We start from the raw sequence: 20,146 nt of genomic DNA, 5'->3' as shown, positions 1-20,146 counted from the left end.
CCATGAGTGAGGAAACACGTTTTTGAAAAAGGGTTTGCAGACTCAGGATTTTTGCAGCTAAGATTGTTATATGCTGTTTTTCTGCATCTGTGATGCTATTCCTCGAACATCTGACATGTATGTCATTGAGTGAAGGACAAACACAGCACATATGGATCTGTGGGTCTTTTATTTATTTATTTTTAAATTATTATTAATTCTGGGACAAGCTAATGTAGTGGTAGAGCTTGCTGTCAATTGCTCCTGTGTTACCTCCTAGAGGGGGGCGCATGTAGGCAATGGATGAGTGAATTCCTGTTTCAGAGAACTGTGTTCACAACATCTGTGAAGTCCAGAGAATGATTTTATCTGCAGCCATGAGAAGTTGCTAGGGAACGTTGCTAACTCATTTTCACTGCTCGGTCTTCGTTAACGCTATTGATGTAATCTTCTCAGCCATTGCTCAGTGACACTGTTGTTTCATTTTGCATTAGGGTGTGATTTGGAAATAGCTCAGAACTGTCCTGCTTAAAAAGTTTGAAATAAAGTTTTCAAGAAAGTTTTTATATCGCCTCCAGGCACTGAATCCTTCACCAAGACTGCCGTGGGTTTCACGTGAAGAACTGAAAGGGCAGAATCTGAGCTGGGCCTTCAGGAGGCAAGCCCTGGCTGGGAACAGCAATAGGCTTGCAGAGCGTCTGGGCATCTCTCTTCAGGAGAGGACAGGACTGTGACTGGAGATTCCCAAACAAAGTACCCTCTGGTTATATACTGAGTTTCTAGGGGGATTCTTGATCTCTAGGCCATGCCCACGTACATCCAGAGAGACGAGCTTTTCCCTTGCTTGCTGGGACTCTGAGTCTGCCAGGAAATTCAGCTGCTGATTGAATCCCAGCTTTTCCTCTGAGAGCAAGCCTAGAACTTTGCTGAGCCACTTAAGGATTCATACACTTTGCTGCAAGATCAAGAATTTTATTCCATTTGCTGGCCCAACATGCACCTCTTCTGCCATCTCTCACAGGTTTTGGTCCAGCTTCTTCAGATGCCTGGGACTGCACAACAGTTCCAGGCAATTTGTTCCAGTGCTTTTCCATCCTCCTTAGTCATAGCAAGTTTTCTTGATGTGTAAATATCCCTTGTCACAATTTAATCCCATTGATTTTTGGTAGATACAGAGAGTATTTCTGCAACTGTCTGCTTTGGAAGATTCACACTGCATGGTCTGTCAACCTTTGCTTCTGTATTCACTGTGCTCCTAATGCTCTCAGCCAATTTAAGTGAATCCACAATTCCTTGCTTGTTGCAAATCCAAAATTCCTTTCTTGTCGCTGCCTGCTTGGCATAAAAATATATGTACATGTACATACACACACACCTACGTGTAAATGTCTCTGTACAATAGTTTTGTTGTTCCATGCTGTTTTACTCAACCTACAATGGATTATGGCATAATCCCTCATTATGTCATTTTATGCTCTGGATGGTTCTCTGGGGATTGCTTACAACCAACTTTACTCACATGCTTGTTCTGTTTTGGTAGCTGTTTTCTTCACCTGTGAAATGGTGTGAATGGCACTCTATTTTCTCCGCAGAGAATCCACAGTTCTTTGGCTTGTTTTTCCTATCCTTTCTTAAAGCTAAGTCCGATTAAAAATCTAAGACAAGGCTGTGCCATTATCAGTTTTGCTGATGTTTGGTCAGAAAGGAAGGAATGAGTTGCAATATTTTCGTTTTCAAGCAGTTTAGAAAGTTGTATTTCAGACCTTACTTCATATTTTCACATTTATTTTGGAAACAGTAGTTAGAAGCAGTCCACAGGGCTCTCTACCACTTCAAATCAGCAGGCAGCACTATTTATCTTTGTCTTTCATTTCTGTAAACAAACACCTTCCTTCACACCCTTGAATACATAAATATTTTGTTTAGTATTGTTGCTCATTATTTCCCAATTATCCATTCCTGTAGGAAAAAGTGCCATACAGCCTGGAGAGGTGACAGTAAGTCACTGTTATGTTACAAAACTGTATTTGGTGTGTGGGTTGGGGTAAACAAAGATCATGGACTCCCTTTTCACCTTGGCCTCTAACCTTGAACCTTGAGACTGTCTCTTCTTAGGCATGTCTGTGCCTACTTCGTAGTTTGTATTGATATGTGGCTATGGGCAGGAGTATCAGCTTGTCCCTCAGCACAATCATACCTCCTTAGAACGGCTCTAACAGTAACATTGTCAGTTGTAATAGTGGTGTCTTATCTATCCAATTACTGAGATTTTGCCTGCTAGTAGCATCCATTTCTATAGTGCCACTTCAGGTTACAACACTGCTATTTTCCTCTTTCTCACTGCTCTGCAGCAGCCCACAAGATGAAATCAGCAGAAGGGTGCACCAGCCGGACTACTACACACACATGGAGTATATGAAAAAACATTTTTTTCACGTTGGGAGTCTCAATGTGACAGCTGCTGGGAACCCTAGGGAGGCTCAGTGCTATTCTCACATAACTCCTAAGGTTTGCTTCCTGAACTCTAATTCAGTGTTTTTCTACAAGACAAAGATCCAGTTCTGCAGGGCAGAGAATTTCTGGTTCCCACTGAGAATTGGGACCTCTCGTGACCTGTTTAATAAGTGAATGGAGGTCAGAGCTACAAATGCTTGTTTGTTTCTGCTTTAAATTTATTTGTATGTGTTCTTACCTTTTAATTCTCCAGACACCTGTGCATTTTGCATCTCACACAACATGATTTTAATAAGAACTTTCTTTTTGAAAGCCACAGGAATAAAATCTAAATGTGTGCTATGCTTGTATCTATACTTGTATCTACAACTGCATGTGCATAAATTGTAATTGCAAGAAGCAATTTTGTCAAGTCCAAGTGCTACATACTACACAGACCTATTTTATTTAACTCCTGGTATGCAAAATTCAACTGCTGAAGCACAAATAGGTCTTATGTGCTTTCTCTAATTAAAATTTTTTATAAATCCACCTGGGCTGTATCTTTTGTAATATCTCCATTTGAATGAAGGTGGTTTAGTGGCTGGGTGGAATGTGTTTTCCTCCTGAAATGTTAATTAGATGGGGAACATGTTATGCTTTGGAAAAGCTGCATTGCAAACCCATAGATAAACAGATTGATTTAATTTTAATCTGCTTTCATGGTGATGCATAATGATAACTGGTTTCTGTCTCACAGGGCTGAAAACCACAGACCTTAATAAGAGTTTGTGGGTATATTATACAGCTTTAAATAGCTTATGTTGTGCTAGACCGCTCTCTATAAATTATTCTAACTCCATCAGTATCTCAGGGACTCCCGATTCTCTTCTGCTGTGGATTTTCAATCAGTGAAACTATTAGTGTAATCTGAAGAAACTTTGAGGCATCTTCTCTGAAAACAACTGACAACGCTGGTTTGTACATGAAGTATTCAGTGGGGAAAACAAACAAAAGAAAGCCTTACAGAAGCCGCTCTGTACATTAAATCCTGGCACCTAAATCCTACCTTTTGTATGCCATGCCAAAACAGATCTAAACTTAACAGCCAAATCTTCAGATGGTTAGTGTGAAGTCTCTTAATATATGACTCAACCAAAGCCAGAATAATAGGCAATAGTCTAAAAGATGGCGGTGAGCCATCTATTTTTCTACACTTGAAAAGAGGATAGACACGGTCCTGGGATTGCTCAGCAGAATCAAGACCTTGGGAAGGGAGGAGGTTGTTGCTGGAGATGAAATATCAGCATGCAAATGTCAGACTGAAGTGTTCTGGTATCAAAATGGTCTCATTTATGCAATGTACATCTGCAATGTATTATACAATGTACAGAATGACCTCATACTGTAGAGGATGACTGCATTTAATGTGATCAGTGTTAGCTTTTGAGAGCGATCATTCTGGTCTTACTGACTTTCCAGCAAGAGACAAATACCTGGGAATTTTCTGAATTACTCCTCAGCTTAGCCATGCTGAAATTGCTGTCTAGATTTTAGATCCCAAGGCAGCATCCAGTCCCATATCACCTGATTTTCAAGCTATGACATTTAATTCTGGTCTTCAGAAAGACCCTTATGAGGTCTGTCAGCCCATGGTTACTGTGGAGAAGAGCTAAAGCAGCCATTCAGCCTCTTCAAAGGTAGTTCTGGTGGAGCTTCAGGGAATACAGACTAGTTGTTTCCATCTCCAGCAGTTGAAATTTGTTATTGGATCGAGCTATGTCATCACTGGAAAGAGCCTGCAGGAAGAGCAACCTGTGGCATAGCCATCATCACAAATGGGCTCTGGGCAATGACATATATTGTGTATTTGTGCATTAAGGTCATGAATACTTTCTTGGTTTCTTGCAGAGAGTGTTTTTCTGTGGTCTTGGCTGAGTGCATTAGACTTCTAAGACGTAGTTCTCTGTACCAGTCAGTCCATTTGACACCAAAGACAAGAGACATGCAAATGGAAATAGACCAGATTTATTGCTATGATCAGGTCTGTTTCCATTCATGTCTCTCGTCTTTGAAGTCAAATGAACTTGTAGGGGGAAGGACTCGTCCACAACTATTGCTGCTGTCTCAGTACAAAGGCAGAGAATAGCAGACTGCCATCCTGCAAGGCTAAACTCTGTCTTGTTCTCTCTCCATTGCTGGGTTGAGACTGGGCTCTGGTCAGGAAAAAGCACTAAAGATAAAGAGAAATAGAAACTCCCTCGAGTTATTTTTGAAGTGCTTTGGGGGAGATATGGCGCTGAGGGAAATTCAAAGCCCACTAAATGACAGCAATGTCTGTTAGGTGCCTAGAAGCTCTTGAAAATGTACCCCTCTGCAAACAATTTATCTGCTGCCTTCCTGTCGCCACTGGTAACAAGATGATAACCAGGGGTAGGACCAGTGTTAACAGCCTCTCTCTTTTTATTTTTTTTTTCTTCTTTGCTTTAATGTTGAAAGTAGCTCATTTTCTCACAAGGAGCATGAAAATTTTGCAGAGATCTTTGCTCTGAGTGCTCGCAGTAATAGAAAACTAGATTCAATGTCATGGGTCTAAAATGTCTTTATTCAGAGCTGCTTAGGGGTTAGCCTCTTTGTTTACTTGTGCGTTGCTTTGGAGAGGAGGGATGTGTGATATTTGTACGCCGCATGCAGGACACTGTCAGGAGCGAAATGTGGCGAGGGGAGTCCTGCCCGTGGCAGGCTCTCTGCAGCTCTCTATGCTCCTCGTCTGCTCTCTTACAACTGGAAGGTGAATTTGGGCCTTCTGGCTCTCCCTTGCCCTTCTCTGTGCTGTTTCAAACCAGACAGTTTGTTGACAGTGTACCGCGGCACTTAGCAGCACACGTGCTGTAGCACGGTTATTTTTCACCAGCCAGCTGTTCCGCTTTATACAACACTTAAGTAACAATTTCACAGCCATTACCAGCCCGCAGTAATGACATGGGCTGAAAGCTAAGCGCTAACCGGTTGTAAACTACAAAAAGTGGGAGAAGCTGAAACAGACACTTTGATAAATGAAAAAGGACACTGCCTGCATTTTAATTGGCCGAGGTGAAGCCTCTTTTATCACTAGAGTAAACACAGTGGGTTTTGGATCGTGAGATAGAATTGGGAATCGCTATCTTTACGTACTTAGGAAATGTATTTGCTTGATTTCAGGTGTGATGTATTGATTCTGGGAGTTCCTTCTGTGTTTTTTTCTTTCTGCCTTCCCCTGCTTTGTACCCTGTCAGCACTGACGGGGATTTCAGGGATTTTGGACTCCCTAGGGCTTTGTTTGCCATGATTGATTTAGGGTAAGGAGTGAGCTACTTACAAGGCTCAGAACAGTGCTCCAGAGGTAAATAACCAGTGGAAACAGCTATGAAAATGTTTAGTTGGATAGACTGACTGTTTGAAAAAAAAATAAAAATAAAAAAATAAAGACAGTTGGAATGTTTAATAGGTCTTTTCTTTCCTCCTCCTTATGCAAGTGGAATCTGGCCTGAAGTAAAGTGATGGGTACAAAATGCTCAAACAACTTTCCTTTCTGCTGCCCAGCCATTGTATTTTAAACAAACTTACAATGTGTTGTACTTAACTGCTAACCGCTAGCAAATACATGAAAAACCTTTGTCATCGGCCTTTTATGCATATAGCTGTTGAGAAATGTTGCCAGGCTGAACTGTGGCTGAACCAAGAGGCTGTCTCATGAGCACTCTCAAGAGCAGCTGAAAGGTCGAAGACCCAGCTTGCCCTGTGACAGCCCAGCAATTCAATAAAGCAGATTTGCAAGAAAGTAATTGAGCCCTGACAGCAGTCATAGTGTTTTCATCTCAGGTATCTTCAGTTTTATCCGTTAACAAATAACATACCTTCAGTTATTGTTAACCCTGTTTCATCCAGGTCATTCTTTGGTAATTGCAAAGTGCTACTGCCATTGTAAATTGGGTGAATAAAATCTGCAATCCCCCACAAGTAGCAACCACAGCATCAAGACAAACTAGACGAAAATGTATTTCCCGGGATCATGGAATTGCTGCTTTAACCCTAAATTTAGAAATATTTTTAACTGATTCTTCTAAAAAAAGTTACTAACCTCTAATTCTGTAGAAAACAACAATCTTGTGTTATTGTTTTCAATAAAATTAGAGGTTTGAGTTTTATTGAATGACTAAATTAGACCTTATCAAAAGCTCTTCTAAGAAATGCTGATCCATAGGCTGCAATTACCCTAAAGAGTATACACAAGGATCTGCATTTGTTTTGAAACATTAGAAATCAGTGCTGGATGGCAGTCACTGGATAATGTGAATGTCAAGAATAAACAGACTCAGCTTTTCTTTCTGTTTTTGTGTCCATTCTGCTGCTAGTTTACATCATCTCTCTGGCATTTAAAGGAATCCAGACAGAATGTAAGAGGATTGTATGATTTATTGTGTCTGTTTGTATACTAATTTCAGTCTGTTTTATAATGATTTTTAAATGATAAACAAGAAAATTCATCAGTTTTCAGTGTGTAGCTGAACTTAGCAGCACTGAGACTCTGCACATCTTTCTCAATTACAGTAAAGTTATTGCATATATGACATCAGGGCAAGGTAGGGTATGCTAACCTCTAAGGCTGCTTTTTTCTTGATTTCCTACCATTTTTGCTAATAAAATATGTTAAAAGCATACCTGTTGTGTAGTCAGTATAACCTCTTGTGTGTTTTTAAGTGGTAATTGTAACCTAGTAATTGCTCCTAACATACAGTCATGGATTTATTTATTTATTTATTTTATTATGTAAGTCTGTTTGGATTTTCTGGACACATCACTCTTTTCTGCCCACCAATCTTGTCCACGAAAATTCAAGTGCTTAAAATCTTTGCCCAGGACTTCCAGAATTCTCCCTGCAGGATCAGTTTTCCTACGAGTGTCCCAAGCAGGCTTCATGCCATGTAGAAATCCTAGGTATGCTCATGTGCAGACCATGGGGACAGCATATTGATTATTCATCAAATGTGCTGTCTGCTGCATTCATGGTCAACACCTACACAACAAACCCAAGGGGCCAAACTGTCAGCACGAGCTCAAGGCACATGTGCCTTTGTGAAATGAGACCAGTCAATGGCTCTCATCACTGCAGTTGTGACTGTGAGTGATACAGTTATTGCCTTGTGTCAGAGCAAAGACATCGGGACAGTTGCCCTTTCAAATACATATGCTCAGCTCAGCGGCCCAAATCCCACACTAGAATCTCCTCATCAGCCATAATCAGCTAACGGAGACAATGACCACACTGAAGAGCAAGAAGTTTGAGTTTCTTAATCACAGCCAGCCTAACTTGGAAGGATTTGAGCCACCCTCATTTTCCTGTGAAGTGGGAACCATTTTTCTCTCATGAATCTTAGTTCACACCCAGCAGTTTTCCTTTCTAGAGGTGGAACAGAAAGGTGGGACCAGATACTGGTCTCTAGGACCGGACAGAGCCCCATGCTGATATAAGTTTCATGCAGATTGTCTGGCCTTTTCCCATCTCCCTCTCTGTAAGATGCCAGGAATGCAGTTTAATTTCTACTCTGCTTTGACCACTAGTTTCTCATCCTGAGGGACGTTCATGGTCTAGGAACAGTAACTGCACCTGCTTAAAATACATTCTGTAAAATTAGCATAGAAACAGCCTGAGCACGAATTGGCAGGCCTTCACATAGTAATTCTTCCAGGTGTGCTAAGGAAATTACAGCCACTGCTGTTGAATTAGTGGTAAAAGAAATGAGATATAACCCTTTTTGTCCAAGACAGTTGAAGGAATACTTCGGCTTTTTATCTATCTTGAAAACGTCTGTGGATGTTGTCCTTCAAAGATTTCACAGGTAATCTCATGTGGAGGCAGAGATGATAGTGCTTGTTTTACTGATATTAGCATCTCTGCATGGCAGCAGCTGTTTATACAAAACTCACATACCTTTTTGTTGTCCTCCCTCCCCCTGAACTGAGAACTTGCCACAACACTGAATGGATTTTGTGTATGAGACTTTAAGCAAATATAATTAAACTGTCATTTCCTGACAGCTCATATATGAAGCTCTTTGACCACAGTGGACTTTTTGTTTTTGTAAACACATTTGCAAACCAAAAGTTAACAACACCAGAAACTCCTAATTCAGAAAATTGGCTGACATTATACAGTCCTGGAATAATTCGGTAGTGCCTTAAGATATTTAGTTAAAGAAAAGGAGAAAAAGAATTAGGGATTGTAACATCGGCTAGGAGGAAATAAAACAGATATTTCAAAATATGGTTATAGTTCTTCTTCTGCACTGATTATTCAAAACCAGAAGTATTGAGCTAATGCATGAGACTCAGAAAAATACTTTTCAGTAGGAGCCAGTCAAATCTTCAAGACTGTAACATTTTGTCATGCATGGAAATAGACTTCCAAAGAAACCACTCACTTTGGAAAAATAAAAATATTTATAAGTGTTTTTAGGATCAGAGCTGATAGAACAGTTAAACCCAACAGTACTGAAAGAAAATGAAGAAATTTTGTGGAATCGGAAAGACGATGAATTTTGAAGCAAAGATATGAAACGTCATCTTTGAGTCATCTAGAGTGCTGCTGGGGGAAAGCGTGGAGTAGATTTTGCTTGTAACCTGGGACCTGGTTCTCAGTTCCTCACTCTATATCCTCACTGGTATTAACTCTAGCAACAACCCGATTTCATTTTTAGACAGAAGTGGTATGTTCCTCTCCAATAAACTAACTTCTAGTCAAAAGAAAGCATTAACACGCTCAGTGGTGCCTATAGACTGGATGGTGGAAGAGTAGAGTGAGGGGTGAGCTCCAGAATACATCCACCCCGTAATTTAGACATGGCTAAAGCAGGAATTACCATTAGTTCAGTAAGATATTTTTTTTTCTGTGTATCATTTCTTTTTAAATATGGAACTCTTAATTAATTTTGTCTTCTCTATTCCTTATAATCCTGTTGAACTCTAATGAGAAATAGCATTTTCTGTGGGACAGTAATAAGAAGATGATGAAGAAAGAAGTAACAGATTGAGCTGACATTTTGTATCTAAAAGATGAAATATCCCGTTGTGCCTCCTAGGGCGAAGGTGAAGAAAGGTGTGAACATCTTCAGCGTAAGAGCCAGCAGCCCATACTTGTGGGATATCAGAGAGAGTGTGGATTATACGGGGAAATATGCACCAGCTGTTATTGTTTGCCAGAGGAAATCTGCTGCCTCTGAAAACAGGTAGGTCATTTCCAGTAGTCTGTCTTTTAATAACTGATGGTTGTTTTTCCTTTTCAAAGCATTTTTGCCGTGATTGTAAATTTTATTATAGTGTGTGATGAAAATGCTTTTGGAAAAACTGCGGCTGTCTTTGTTTTGTAGTACATTGCAAATTCTACTACATGCACTTTGAACAAAAATGTTACTCAATCTTAATACTCAAAGGAAGTTAAAGCTAGCAGGAAATATTGTTTTCATATACTATTTGGAAAAATATGTTTCATATTTTAGCATTTGGTTGTGACTAGTTTAATCTCTTCAAATTATTTGCTGCCAGACATTGTACCATGGGTAATTATAGGGCTGTTTGGGATTTTTATTATTATTATTTTTTTGGCCGAAATTTCCAGGGGAAACTAAAACATATTCATAGCATAAACCCCACATTTTTGTTCATGAGATTTATATGAATTTTTAATCTGCAGAAGAGAATAGGTTTTCCATTTTACATTCCCATTGTGCAACCACTTAGATAGGATGTTGACCTCTTTCAAACAGCCATCATCTGGCAGGTGGATGTTCCTCTTCTAATCACAACTGAATGCTTTATTGAATAATTTTTATATCAGTTTCTCCTTCTTGTCCATTGCTTCTGGAAATGTATGTCAAATGCATATTTATAAAGATCTGACAAACTACAAGCGTATTGTGTTTGGTATTGCTGTTAGAGAACTTGCCATACAACATGGGAATTCCGATTTTGCTGTGATTTACTTCTGAAATCTTACAAAATCTTACAGGTATAGGGATTTATTATGGACTTTTGAAATTTTCAATAAATACCTACCAAGTCTAATAACTAGGAAGCCTCATGTCTTTGGAATCTGGGTATATGAAAAAAGAGAGGAAGGAAAAGAATTCCCTTCATAATCATAATATAAATCCCTTTCTCCTTACTAAAACTCAGTTTCTACACAATTTCTCTGATATAATATTGGTACTTATATCATCTGTTGTCTTGTACCTGATTAAATTTTGTTTGTCAAAAAAGCAATGTGTATATATATGCCAAGGTCACAGCTCCCTGTTGTCTAGCAAAACCTGTCAGATTCTTTAAAACCCCAGTTCAAAGCTATTCAAAGACAATGTGAATATTTTCATTGACTGAAATGGATATTGGATCAGAATCAAAGTTTATTTCAAAGGTGCATTTTCCATCACACTTTATCTTGTTGGCTCCGTAGAGTGCACTTGCCTGATTTCTCCTATTCATCAGGAAAATATAATGCAACATCATAGTTGATTGAAGCTTGGCATCTTATTTCTCTTTAGTACTCATCATTCAGTAGCAAACCTTCAAAATGACCCCTTCTTCACAAACAGTATTATGTCAGCTTTCTCGTGGTGGTAGTGTTTGCTGTGTGCTTTCACATGCTGAATATAAGCATGGCTTCACGTTTATTAAAAGAAATGTGATCTAGTATACATTTTAGATTTTATTGGGAAGAAAATCAAGAGAAGACAAGATCACAGACATATGTATAACAGGTACAACTTTTGTTTTGACTTATTCCATGTGAGTTCTCCAGGTGAGATTTTGTGATTTTTTAAAACTTTTGAAAACTTCTTCCTCATTGTTTATAAACACATGTAAAATATTTCAATTCAGTATGTTGTTTTCCTCATTAAAACTAGTCATGCTTTGCTATTCATTTTAAGAAGGAAGATCAAGCATTATATGGGGAAAGAGAGTGTGCTCAATACTTCATGGGAAACAATTTTTCTTTATCTTGACATGTTTGATGTCACTAGATTTACACAATGGATAACAGTTAAATATAGATCTCTTTTATCAAATTGTTTACCTCTGTAGTTCCTTTATAAATTCTACAAACTCTATTTGCATATTGGTTAATTACTCTTAAAACTCAGAGATCTGATCGCATGAATGCAAAGGTGGCAATGTTAATTAACTAGAGATTCAATGCTTTTGTGTTTCTGATAGTTTTACATGGATCAGGAAATAGTGTTAATAAAGCTAACTTACTGTGACAGGTGTAGTTTCATAGATTAAGGAGGCACTTGTGCAAGTGACAAACTTAACCAGGATGCCTGAGCATTTCTTTATCTAAGTTTGAAATATATCATTCATTTTATTTGGAGAGGTTTTGGCAGCGAAAGCTTATCATAACAGGATTAACATATAAATATTATCACAGCCAGCAGGGTGTTTTAGTATGAATATTAACAGCAAATATTATGAGTCTGTAGGAGAATAACTAATTAAGCCCATCTGTCAAATATGATTTGGAGTTCTCACTGCCTTGCTTGCTATGGGCTTGTGACAATGTTCCAGATTAACGGTGAAGCAATTATAAACTTCTCTCCAATTCTTCTGATTTCATTCTAAGGTGATAATAATTTTGTAACACTAAATCCTGACCCATGAGATTATTAGATGATCTTAATCTCTTCTGTTCTTTGAGAACTCTCTTCCATCCCTCTATTTCCATGTAGACAACCAGAAAAAAACAAATAGAAAATCATGTGATGTGGATTAACCAGTGGCTCAGAAATGCGACTTGGGAAAAAAAATTAAATGATCGAATCAGGGAGATATGAATCAATATGTCATCCTTTACTTTTTTCTTTTTGATGTTGGCTGATGTTAATTTTCCTTGATACCTCATATAATGGGGTGAGTAGAATGAAAAGATAAGATTAAGACAGTACTGCATTTTAAGAATGTTTTCCTGGATTAGTGCAGTTTCTCAGTGTTTCTGAAGTTGGGCATCTCTGCTGTGCTAGTGAGGATTGATGAGAAAAAGAATCACTAAAAGAGGAAGATCAGGGTTCCCACCTATTCTTCTGTGTTTCCTGTTTGACTGGAAGCAAGCTGGGGGGGTGCGGGGTGGGTAGGTGTGGATTGGAAAATTATTGAGGTGACTAAAGATGTAGTTTTACTGGATATTTCAATGTGCCTAAACCAAAATTTTAATAACTTCAGAAAAAAGTGTCTAAGAGATTTTCAGGGACCTCAGTTCCTTACCTGTAAAACATGATCAATAGCACTTTCCTATATCCATAGCTGTGGAGACGTTAAGCAAGATGCTCTTGATATGATATGATGATTAGTATCATATCTAGATATTTTATTAATGGATATCATGATAATCTTAACACGTTTTATTAATGTGTAGATTTTGGAGTACAAATGTTTGTTATTCCATTGAGAATACATTATCGTTCTCTATGCTTGTGGACAAATGAGACCATTCATCCAAGTTAGTACAAAACAGGCAAAACTTGGCCGTCACCAGGTAGAACCTTAATGTCTGGATATGACTTTTTACTGTCTTATCTCCAATTGTAGTTGAACTGTATCACAGATAAGCTTTGCTCACCAATTTTCTTTCCCCATGCTCATTGTTGGAAATATTACAAAGATAGCATTTCTTCTGAAACTTTCTTGTTTGTGCTCTTGGGTTACAGCTCTGTAGCATTAAACCATTTATTGGCTTTTACTGCCTGAAATCAGATCCTGGTCCTGCTATGGGGGGGGGGGAGCGGGGCTCCCTATTTTGATTGTGAACTACAGGGTGACCGATTCAATCTGTAATAATATTGACACAGTAGGAAACAACAATACTATTTTCTGGGCTATATCCCTCATTTGTTCTCGTGTCATAAGATTTTATCATGTTATGGTATGTTAGTGCTTAATTTTTTTTAACACTTCTATCATAAAAGCAATTAACTTGATATTAGATAAAACAGTGACAGGAAAACATACAGCATCATTCCCTTTGATTTTCCTGGACAATACTTTTTTTTTTTTTTTAAATGATGTTTATACCATTTACCTTAGTGCCCTATATTTCTCATTTTCAAATCTATTATGAGATCTCATATTATGTAATTTAACATCTAGTTTTTGTGTTGTAACAGCAGTGAGCTATTGCCTCATTCTCTTACTTGTTGCATCATGTTTGACAGACTCTCGAGCATGCTGTAATTCTAAAATGCTTCTGAATGCTTCTGTTTGTTGCAACAAAAGCAACAAATGTGACATATATAACAGCCTGATAGCCTTAATAATTATATTGTGTGTTTTGCTGGTGCTCATAAAAATGCTTCATACACATGGTTGTATGTTTGTGAGCACCATTAATATTTTTTACCTTGTTATTCGCGTGTTCACACAACTTTATCGACTAGAGATATAGTATTTTGTGGAGAGAAAAATGTCTACTCTGGAGTTACAGAAACAATACATGCTGAAGCAAAACTAAGTTGGTGTATTTTGCCCCATTGTGGTGTGAATCACATAAACTCATAATGAGAAACTCATTGTTCATCATGATGAAACTGGAGGAAGAAAAGGACTGTAGAAATCAAACGCTTTCAGATGGGATATATACAACTATGGTATTGAAAAAGCACGACACAGAGTGGGACACTTCAAAATACAAAGCGATGTGAGAATTCTTGCTTATAATTGGGAGCAGAAAAAAATCTCTTTTTTTTTTTTGTTTGTTTATTATTATTATTGTAGGGGAGCAAATGATATCATATATGTTTCAAAGTTACTTTCCAAGTAATGATTTTGCTCTAAAAACTGGCTATTCACTCAACATCAACAAAGTCAGGCAGATATAATACATTAATTTGATTCTGAAATAATGGAGTTTAACTCCATTTATACTTCCCAGTCATCTAGCATCTAGATAATGATTAGCTATAAAGGCATTTGTCGTGCGTAGCTTTGGAGTTTCATACTGTTTCGTATTTCTAAGAATTTGTGTGTTGTGATGATGTGAAAGCACTAAATATCTTAGAAGTCATATTTATATTTCACATATTTGAAAGCAATTAGTCAAAAAACTTCTATTCCTCGTTTCTCATTTTAAAACTTAAATGTGTGCTCTGAGAGAGAACTCTTTGAGATGTTGAGGCAAAATAGATTTGTGTGAACCAAGCCTCAATGCATCTGTCTTTTACATGCTGACCCACTTCTTCATTTTTAAAAGGAAAGCTGTTTTATTTATTTATCAAGAAATGCGGATTCTCTCTTGAAATCATCCTACTCAATGCAGATTAAAAAGGTTATCAAGTTATCATCTTGAAGCAAATCAAAAGAAATGAGAGAAAATATTAATCAACAGCTATTAGATAAAGACATTACTAGGGGATTTTTTCACCTATTTCTTTGAAAGAGACTCATTCATTTAAAAACAAAAAGGTTGCGAGAAAGCAGTTCAAAAGCATGTAGATAGTCTCTTGTCATCTTAGAGGTGGACTCTGTTTCTATACCTCTGACATTTAGATGAAGAATGAAGAATGAAAAGATGAAGACAGCAACTCAGCTGTCATTGTGAAGAAGATGATTACCTTTAATTTCAGCTGAATTTTAGGGTTCTCCTTAGAAAAGAAGTTAATTCCTGTGTTCCTTTGTTTGTGAGCGTAATTTTATTGGAAATGGGAAAAAGTGACAATTACCATTGAATTGCCTACGTTGTCTCTTGAAGTAGTTTGAAAACATAAAATTCCCTCATTCAGGTATTATCCTTCTGAAATATTAATGTACAGTTATATACCATTTAACATCCCTGAACTGGTTACAACTGTTGATATACAGAGCTACATCATTGCTATATGCATATCATCGTAAGGAAAGTGATAGAGGTGAAGTACCCATGAAATCTAACTTGACATGACTTAACAGTTCACAGCTACTGTCTGAAGAGTCAGGAAAGTAGACTCTGCAGTGTCTGTACCTTTTTATACCTCTATGGATCTCTCCATCATATACAACATTTTTTGTGATGAATGGGAGTAAGTCAGACATCTCCTCTTTAGAAGGGTACTTGATTAGCAGAGAGATATTATAAGGGCTTTTATTCTACTTTGTGGTGAAGTGCAAAGAATAAAACTATGCCGAAATGTTTTAGGGCACAGGCGGGATTTACTACAGTACAGCTGTTTGCTGCTTTATATTTGCATATGTATATATGCTTTTATATTTTCAGTGTGGTGTGAAGAATAGCTGTTAAGTAGTTCTTCATGTTTCCAGAATATGTTGATATGTTGACTATTTTCTCATGATCTACCCCTCCTGCCTGTGTTATGAATAACTGAAAAGGATAACCGAAACTTTAGTACATAGCCATCATGTCCTCAGTTTCTAGAGGCTGTATTAGGGTCAAAAGAGATCAGGGACAGACGGCCACCTTTTTCAGTGGCAGCCCAGACTTAGCAGATTTCGTAGGGCTCAAATTTGGAAGCAGAGAGTCGGGATCAGTGTCGCTGTTATGCTAGCTCACTACACATACTGGGGAGGGCTGGTGTTACAAACTGTCAGCAGTCATTGCGTGTGTGGGAATAATGATACAAATCATGAAAAAAATATAGTCAACTGATCAAAGACATCATGTTAATTTGAGAAGGCTTTGCACTAGCTCCAATTTGTGTTAGAATCTATGGTCATTTTCTAGCACATTACTATATTTGGCTCTTCTTTTGTGATAATCTATCCCAGATGGAAAATAAGTCCAGTGAATAATTACAGAGACTTGAAGACTGGCCTCTTAATGGTCTAACTGGTCACAGGCCAGTGGCCATTCACTGACTGTCCACCATACTCAGTATAAATACCTCATCCAACTCTCCTGTCCACTCTATGCTGTCCAGTTATTTGTATCCAGAAACCCTGGGAAGAAATTCTAAATCTTCTACACTGTCACAGGAGAAGAAAACCCATGAAAGTGATGCTCAGTTTGAGTTGGACTAGCTCTCCCAACTCATATCAGCCGTGATCGCAGGGTAGAGCTCTGAACAGAAGGAATTTTGGCTGCAGGAAGAGTGCTTGTAAGGAGGGATGAATTTAATTTCCTGTCATAGCTCATCTGAAGGCAGGGGGGTTTATCCCCTTTGTATTTTTTTATTACATTTTATTACTGTATATATATAGAGAGAAAAGCAATAATGGAAAGGATCCAAATACTGCTGCATGTTCCATAGTTAACAAATGACACCAAAACTATACTTGCAATGAGTACTCAATATTCCCGTGTTCATGAGCTTATCTAGGAGTTTGAGAAAAGGTGTGATATCTTCATCACCAGTTACCAGTTTTGGTAGCTCGAAAGATGAAGGTTGGTTAAATGAACCTGGGAGGTCCTGGGAGAAACTCTGATGATCCCTATACCTATATAACTGAAGACTATATTATAATGCATACATGGGGAAAGCAGACTTATATTTGGGGGATTTTAAGAAGTTGTCAAGACACAAAGTTCTCTGTGATGCACTGGTAATTAGGCTGTTTTCTCTGGTATGTAGTACCTTCCATAAAATGAGGTTCACTGGGACGGCGATCAGCATGACTTTGCTAAAATGCCAGGATTTGTCTACAGGAAGTCTTCTGAAGTTGCTGCAGTTGTTCAGATTAAATGAACTGTCTATAAAATCTGCAAACAAGTAATGTTAGGTGTTTAATGCTCTCTCATTAAGAGTTCTTGGCGTGCGGATATGAGAAGCAGATAGTTTGAGGGAAGTGAAGCCCAAGTAACTTGCTGACAGACGATATGGCTTGTTCACAGATACGTTTGTTCCTAGTCCCCTCTTCTCTCTCTTTCTGGTGCTTTATGGGTATTTCTGCCACCTCCCTTGTAGAGGAGATATCCTCCTTTCTGTACAGTGTTGGAGTACCTAAAAGACATTCCCAACAGTCTGAATAAACCTCATGCATATTTAGCATCTTTATTTTATGTTGTTGTTATCCAGTATGATAAATGTCATTTTAAACCCAAGGAGGAATGATTTCCCTTAAGAATCTTAGGGATTCATCATTATCATGCTTGCTCTGTGTTTTTGGTACTTATCACTGTAGTCCTTAAACCTTTAGCAGCCCCAGGGCTCAAAATATCAATTCCAGTGGGACAGAAACAGTTTGCTACCTATTAGAAAAGAAACAGCAACTGAGTAATCTTCTGTGTATTAAAAAATCTAATATTAAATGCAAAAATACATCTTGTGAAAGTGTTTCTAATGGTGCCGTTGATTTTCTTTTCCTTGGAGGAAATCTTGTAAGAAGTAATACTAATTACTCAGAGAGTTGGAAAGTGGATGTCTTTTAAAGTATGAAAAGAGGCTGAAAATATGCCTGTTACTGCTGAGGCACAGGGATTCCCACTTTGGGGGATGAAAGAAAGTTAACATCCAGCAATGCACGGATCAGAAGCTTAACAGAGTTATGTAATACAACCCATCATCCACACAAATCATTAGGTTGGTCCTGAGAAAATTCCGATGGTGAGTACAAGGAAGAAGTTCACTGGGCATTTGATTTATTTTATGGCATCAATTCCATAGATTTACTGATTATGTGAACAAGCTAGAATTGCAATATCACAGATGTATGTGTGGTTTATATGAACCGATGATGCAGATATAACATCCTTTAATTACTTTGCCTTGGTCACCTCTCAGCCTTTAATCTGCCTTTATGGGGTAAGATAAGGCTGCTGCCCCAGTTTGATAGAGGCACAGAGAGGACATGGGCTAAATGTTAAAGACAGTTCTGACCATAATGAACAGCATCACCTACTAGGGTTTATGTGCAATGGGGTTTACATAGCTAGGTTTGGAGTGAGTTGCATTTAAGTCGAACCACTGAGTGGAGAGCTGCACTGAGCTAATCACTGAGAGGATGCAGAAGTCAGTGGTGCATTGTTTTGTGGCCCACTGTAACTGGATTAGCTTTAATACCTTGGCCAGGGTCACACACAACATGCGACAGAGCAGGAGTTAAATGGAGATCTTTTCTTCATGTGCCAGCTAGTCCCTTGGGAGTGAACATCCACCGAAGGTGGCTTTTCCTTTTAACTCATGAAAAGCTTTTCCTCTGAGGAGTTTATGTCGAGTTTTATGGAACTGCAGGTGTCTTATAGCTCTTTTGGAGGAGTTTCTGTCAACTTACATACAGATAGGAGATATCAGACTTCGTTGGGATAATAGGATGGCGTGTCTTTGTGGACATCATTGATTCCACTACACACACAAACACACATGTGTGTAAAATCACCAACAGGACAGAAAACTGAGGTGTAATATTCCATAGGTAGAGCTCTCTGTGTGATCACTGAATATTTTTGCTTACACGAAAGGAGTGTGTAATGTGATTCATTCCCCCGCCTGCATGGCAATCTGCAGCAACAAGCAGTACTTCCACCTCTACCGCCCCACTCCATCTTCTGAAAATGTTTTCAAGCCTAGAGTGTCATCTCGGGTGTGCATTTTTAATGTTCTACAAAGCTGTTTGAGTATTCTGTATGGGTTCAATTTGCATCTTTTTTTTTTGAGGGGGGGGTCTAAATTTTTCAATTTGAAATCCATCCTCTTTGTATAAGTTTATGAATCATGTTTTATGATATTTTCACACAAAATTGTGCATAGGAATGCATAGAAAAGGTGTTACATAAGAATTTAGACGTAACTACATTTTAGAGGGTGTAGGAGTGGGGAAGCAGGCTCTATCTTCTGTGTCAAATAAGGGATCCATGAAGACTGCCTTGTTGCATGATTCTTTGGAAATTACAGTAATCATTACAGCATAAGTTACCACTTGTTACTCAGAAACACTGAGAGCTTTTCCAGGCAAGAAGTATAAATAGGAATTCTTATTAGGTACATTTTAAAATTTGGGTAGCTGGTAGCACCGCTGCTTTGTCTTTGATTCAAGACCAGCGTGGGCTGGTCACGATGCAAGGTCACAGTCCACTAGAGAATGTAACCACATGATAAAGAGCCTGTCTGCTACTTAATTCCTGCATTCACGTTGACAATATGAAGAATACAAAGGGGATTAGTTAGCTGTGATGTCTTTATGGTTGACATTCAGTGTCAGGGTGGTGATTGAGGGATTGCCTGAACTTATGTAAACATATTAATATTATTATTAGTTTCAGGGGTTACCTGAAGCTAATAATCAAATGTGCAATTAGCTGAATGGATGACTGCTATCTCCATCCTTTCTTGCCATAAGCTCTCTGGTGTTTTGCAAGCACGTGTCTGCCTTTACTCAGATTTGTCTTAACTATCTGTAGGATACCTTTGACATTGACAAGATATCTATTTTAAGTCTTTATTCATTGGAAGCTTTTCTAAATATTAGTGTTGGGAACCTCAACATGGGGACTGTGGAATATTATAACTATTCAATATATTCTGTAGAAAGTGAGACAATATGACTTTCATCTTTGATTTCTTATATTGTCTTTCTAAATGAACTGTAAAATCAATACCAAAGAATGTTTTCTATATTTTTATAATTTCAATTTCAGCTATACCTTAATGCATCAGAGTCTCCATACATTTATTTATAGGATCTCTGGCAAGTACATATGTGCTCTTATTCCATATTAAAGACGAAGGCCATCATACCAATAGACCAAGAAATACACGTCTGCATGCCACAGAGCGTGGAGGTA

The 20,146-nt window shown here is 38.1% G+C and overlaps 1 protein-coding gene across 13 annotated transcripts in view; it reads left to right on the top strand.

Annotated features, from left to right (window-relative positions):
- TMEM132D (transmembrane protein 132D) overlaps positions 1 to 20,146 on the top strand; it is a 288,698-nt gene that overhangs the window by 131,879 nt on the left and 136,673 nt on the right. For all 13 annotated transcript variants that reach the window (XM_080559647.1, XM_080559648.1, XM_080559655.1 and 10 more), the window contains one exon: positions 9,531 to 9,677. In XM_080559647.1, the coding sequence (XP_080415773.1) occupies positions 9,531 to 9,677 (147 nt within the window). The remainder of the gene's footprint in view (positions 1 to 9,530; positions 9,678 to 20,146) is intronic.

The sequence above is a fragment of the Anser brachyrhynchus genome, assembly GCF_964034855.1.
Source record: "Anser brachyrhynchus genome assembly, chromosome: 17".
In the NCBI taxonomy this organism is placed as follows: domain Eukaryota; kingdom Metazoa; phylum Chordata; class Aves; order Anseriformes; family Anatidae; genus Anser; species Anser brachyrhynchus.
The sequence above is the reverse complement of the archived record's forward strand: the minus strand, read 5'-3'. Positions and strand labels throughout refer to the sequence as shown.